The 4,222-nt window shown below is 32.8% G+C and overlaps 1 protein-coding gene across 1 annotated transcript; it reads right to left on the bottom strand.

The window, feature by feature from the left end:
* Positions 1 to 475: 475 nt before the first annotated feature.
* Positions 476 to 1,300, bottom strand: LOC103838436 (S-(+)-linalool synthase, chloroplastic). Its single transcript, XM_033278282.1, has 3 exons — positions 1,128 to 1,300; positions 623 to 1,006; positions 476 to 527 (listed from the first exon to the last, which is right to left on the bottom strand). Exons 1-3 carry the CDS (start codon positions 1,298 to 1,300, stop codon positions 476 to 478), a joined length of 609 nt encoding a protein of 202 aa, XP_033134173.1.
* Positions 1,301 to 4,222: the final 2,922 nt, after the last annotated feature.

Here is a 4,222-nt window from a genome sequence, read left to right as displayed (position 1 = left end):
ATTTTTAATGATCACAAAAAGAATGTCGTTTTATATTTTTTTTTTCAAAAATAGTGTTATTCTACATTTTCAATGTACTTAACATATTAATTTATTTTTATCCTTTTGAACAACAGATTTAGTTAAATTATTTTCATTTAATTAATTGCATATCTTCATGCTAATCTCCATTGTAATTGTATCTAGAGCTTCAAAGCAAACCTTCATATATCTCGGTAGCTTTTCAAGCCCCTCATGGTCCTATCTAGAAAATATTTTCACTTATCATTGACATAGTTCAAAAACAATGAATGTGAGAGTATATATGACCTTTCCACAACTTGTGTGAAGATGGTGAGTTCATCTAGCTCTCCATAGACATCGAATATGTCGTCGATAATGTAAACGAGTGATATGGGTTTGGTAAGGTCAAGCCTTTGCTCGGAAAAGCATGGTTCTTGAAGAATTCCAGGGACCATGTATGCCATTTCAGTGGCTAGTTTCTTTCCTTCCTCAGCTCTTTATCTAAACCAAGCTCTCTCCACCATCTGAGAAATCAGAAACCCAAAAAATCTTATGAAAATTTCACATTTATTTACATGAAGTTACCATCAATCTTTAGGATGCATCATTCTTATTTTACTTGAATGCCTGAGGTATTTCTTCTCGAATCAACGACTTCAGCATGATGGAATCACACTCAGCCACTCGCAGTAGAGATTGTAACCATTCATTATCTTCTTCACCCCCGATTTTGATTATGCTTATGAATTTATTGGAGGTTAATCTTCTTAAGGTTTTGTGGCGAGGTTGTGCCAAAGAATTCATTATCTCCCGCTCTTCATGACTATCTCGACCCGAACAAAGTTCATTAAGACGCGTAAACGTGCACTCTCTCAAGCTATCGAGTATTTCTTCGCCTTCTACACCGAGCTCAGAAGCTTCATACAATTCTATTAGACCCTTCACATCATTTTGTAGGTCGTTTTGAATCCACTCTTCTTGTCTAGGATGTTTCTGAAAATACCTAAATGTTTTATAAACATTGTAACCATAAATACGCATATATCATACTAGCAAAACGTAGCAAGTAAATATAGAATTTTTATGCATTATATGTACTTTCTTGGACATTATGGCCTTCTTGCCTCAGCAATCGAAAGCAAAGTGCAACCTCATGGAGATCACGGTCATAGCATCCATTGTTTTGGTTGAATCCTTTGTAAACGATGTGAAGGATTTGATCGATCTCGTGTAAAAAATGGAAATCGATGCCTAAACCTTGAATGTTATCGATCATATCTAAGCTCTGTAATGTCATCTAGGTTTGCAATTAGTATATTCTAGACCTTCTTAATAATGAGTTCTTGTAAATATTCCTACAATAAAAAGACACGTTTTTACAAACCAGTAAAAAATTAAACAGAACATAGAGGTACATACTATGGATATCTTATGATCAAACCGCCTCAAATAGTTTGAAACCGGAAGGTTGAAGTTGCTCGGACTCGATCTTTTAGTTGTATTTGCAGGCGAAGATGAAGCTACCGTGCCGTGAAATTTTGAAACCAGAAACTTTGGAAGGCTGTTTGGATTTGTAGAAGCAAAACAAGATCTATAAATCATAAAGGGGTGGTGGAAGGAGGACTTAGGGGATTGGTCCATAACCAAAAGACATGCTATCGATGTATCATGTCTTACATATGTACTTCAAAGTAGTTAAATTCTTTTGTTTTTCTTTATCCTTTAAATGCTAGTTTCCTTGTAATAATACAAAATACTTTTTTCCATAGGCTACCAATTATATCGGGAGATACATGAGAGGAGCACATGCACACTGAAAATGACCGGAGGGGAATCTAACAGCCATGCATATAAAAGCTACAAATAGTATTAAATGTTTCTTTATATGAAGGAACAATATGTGCGTTTCTTGGTCACTATAAACACATTCGGCCTTATCACAGGACCACCAAAGCAAAAACATCACCTTAAACCAATGGAAACGGGGGTAATGACCAATAATCGTCTTGGTCTAGATATTTTGGAACGATCGAATATACGTCTGTTGTTCTCAAAACAATTAATTAGTTTGTTTCTCAGTTTCCCTTACTTTGTAGGTATCAAAATGCGCAACAAGAATTCAATTTTCCTGGAGCTTTTGTTTTGAATTGAAGACAAAAGGCTTAAAAAAGTTTTCAAATGATGGGATTTTACCGGAGGAAGATGGGCTTCTGAGGAATGATGCAAGCAAAACAAAAGAGAACCTTTGATACTTATTTATCTTTTTAAAAGATATTTAAGTGTAGGGAAATTTGATCCAATAACAAAAAAAAAACTATATTTCACCGCTAACCTTATCACTCTCTCTCTCCTTTTTTTCTCTTCCTATCTCTCTCTCTCATCTTACTAAAAATTCAATATTTCCTCCCAATACATTCATTCATCAAATTAACCCTTAAGTGTATGTCTTCATTGTAGTTCCATCAACAAAGGAGCGGTTTGTTTCACTACCTGTCATTTCTATCCAACTGATCCATTCGGATGATCAATTCAGCTTTTATGTGACTTTTTGTTTGCCCATCCAGATGGTTCATCTAGATAAATCATCTAAATGGACATATGTTTGTTTTTCTTACTTTCATTTCCATCCAGATGAGTTTAGTAAACAAATTACTAAAATATTATTATTTTGATTTAATCATATATTATTTTTGTTTCACTATATTCATTTTTATTTATTATCTAATATATAATTATTTTAAAATATGGTTTTAGCAAAAATTATAATTTGCGGTCATAGCAAAAAAAGTACATATTCACAATTTTAGCGAGAAATTGATTTTTTGATTTTAACGAGAAAAAATAATTTTGTAGTTTGTTGGGCAAAATTTTACGGTTTTGACGGGAAAATGCAGTTTGTAGTTTTAACGTCACACCATGTTTTGCGGTTTTGGCGGAAAAATGTGTTTTTGTGATTTTGGCAGGAAAGTGAAATTTAGCGATTTTGGCGAAAAATGTGTTTTTTTGCGGGAAAATGTGATTTTGCGTTTTTGAGATTTTGTTGGGAAAATAAATTTTACAATTTTGGCGAGAAAATGTATTTTTGTGGTTTTAGCGTGAAATCATGTTTTGCGGTTTTGGCATAAAAATGTGTTTTAGTGATTTTGGCGGGAAAGTGCAATTTTGCGGTTTTGGTAAGATCCAACTTCGTGTTTTTTTATGGAAAAAATGCGCTTTTGCGGTTTTGGCAAGAAAATGTGCTTTTGCGTTTTTGGCGAGAAAATGTGTTTTTTAACGAAAAAATGCGTTTTACGTTTTTGGGAGGAAAATGCATTTTTACATTTATAGCAGAATAATGTGTTTTTGCGTTTTGGCGAGAAAATGCATTTTTGTGTGTGTTTAGCGAGAAAATGTGTGTTTTGGCGGGAAAATGTGTTTTGTGGTTTTGTCGGAAAATGTGTTTTGTGATTTTGTTGGGAAAATGAATTTTTGCGGTTCTGGCGAGAAAATGCACTTTTATTGTTTTGACGGGAAATTGTGTGTTTTGCGTTTTGGGAGGAGATGCGTTTTTGTGATTTTGGCAGAAAATACGTTTTTTCGATTTTGGCGGGAAAATGCATTATGTAGTTTTAGTGAGAAAATACGTTTTTCCGTTTTTTACGAGAAAATATGTTTTGTGGTTTTAGTGGGAAATGATTTTTGTGGTTTTGTCATTTTTATTGATTGGCAAAATATAGTAGGTTTAGGTTTGTAATTTGTTAATTATATCACGAATATAATAGACACTATACCATTTTGATAAAGAGTAATTGGCGTAGATGCACTCAGAAACCTATGTAATTTGCCATATAACTTTGTTTCTTTTTAATATTTTTAGTGATTATAATACCCTTATCTCAATCTATCTCTCTCTCTTCTCCCTTTTATGTATTCTAATATTTTTATCTCTCGTACAAATTCTTCAAATCATCTTCTAATTCAACACAAATCTTTATTTTTTTATTCTGATTCTTTTGACACCCATAATGCTAATCTTATTATCTCACCCCAATTCCAATGTTTCCAATTTCGAATCACATCCAACTTTTAGATAATATATATGTTAGTAGGTATTTTATTACTTACCTGCTATTATTTATATTTTAATGGATTCTTAATCGATACATGAAGTGTTAGCTGTTACAAATAGATTTGGAGCTATTTAATAGATAACTAATTAATTGCTAATAGTTTCATTAAC

This window comes from Brassica rapa, chromosome A09, assembly GCF_000309985.2.
Source record: "Brassica rapa cultivar Chiifu-401-42 chromosome A09, CAAS_Brap_v3.01, whole genome shotgun sequence".
Classification (NCBI taxonomy): Eukaryota; Viridiplantae; Streptophyta; class Magnoliopsida; order Brassicales; family Brassicaceae; genus Brassica; species Brassica rapa.
The sequence above is the reverse complement of the archived record's forward strand: the minus strand, read 5'-3'. Positions and strand labels throughout refer to the sequence as shown.

Bases quoted from the DNA above. Each gene is read 5' to 3' on its own strand.
- LOC103838436 (XM_033278282.1), bottom strand. From the start codon at position 1,300: ATGACATTACAGAGCTTAGATATGATCGATAACATTCAAGGTTTAGGC. The intron at 1,007-1,127 runs GCAAGAAGGCCA...TAAAACATTTAG, and splicing joins CTTTGCTTTCGATTGCTGAG to GTATTTTCAGAAACATCCTA. The intron at 528-622 runs GTAAAATAAGAA...CTGATTTCTCAG, and splicing joins GAAATACCTCAGGCATTCAA to ATGGTGGAGAGAGCTTGGTT.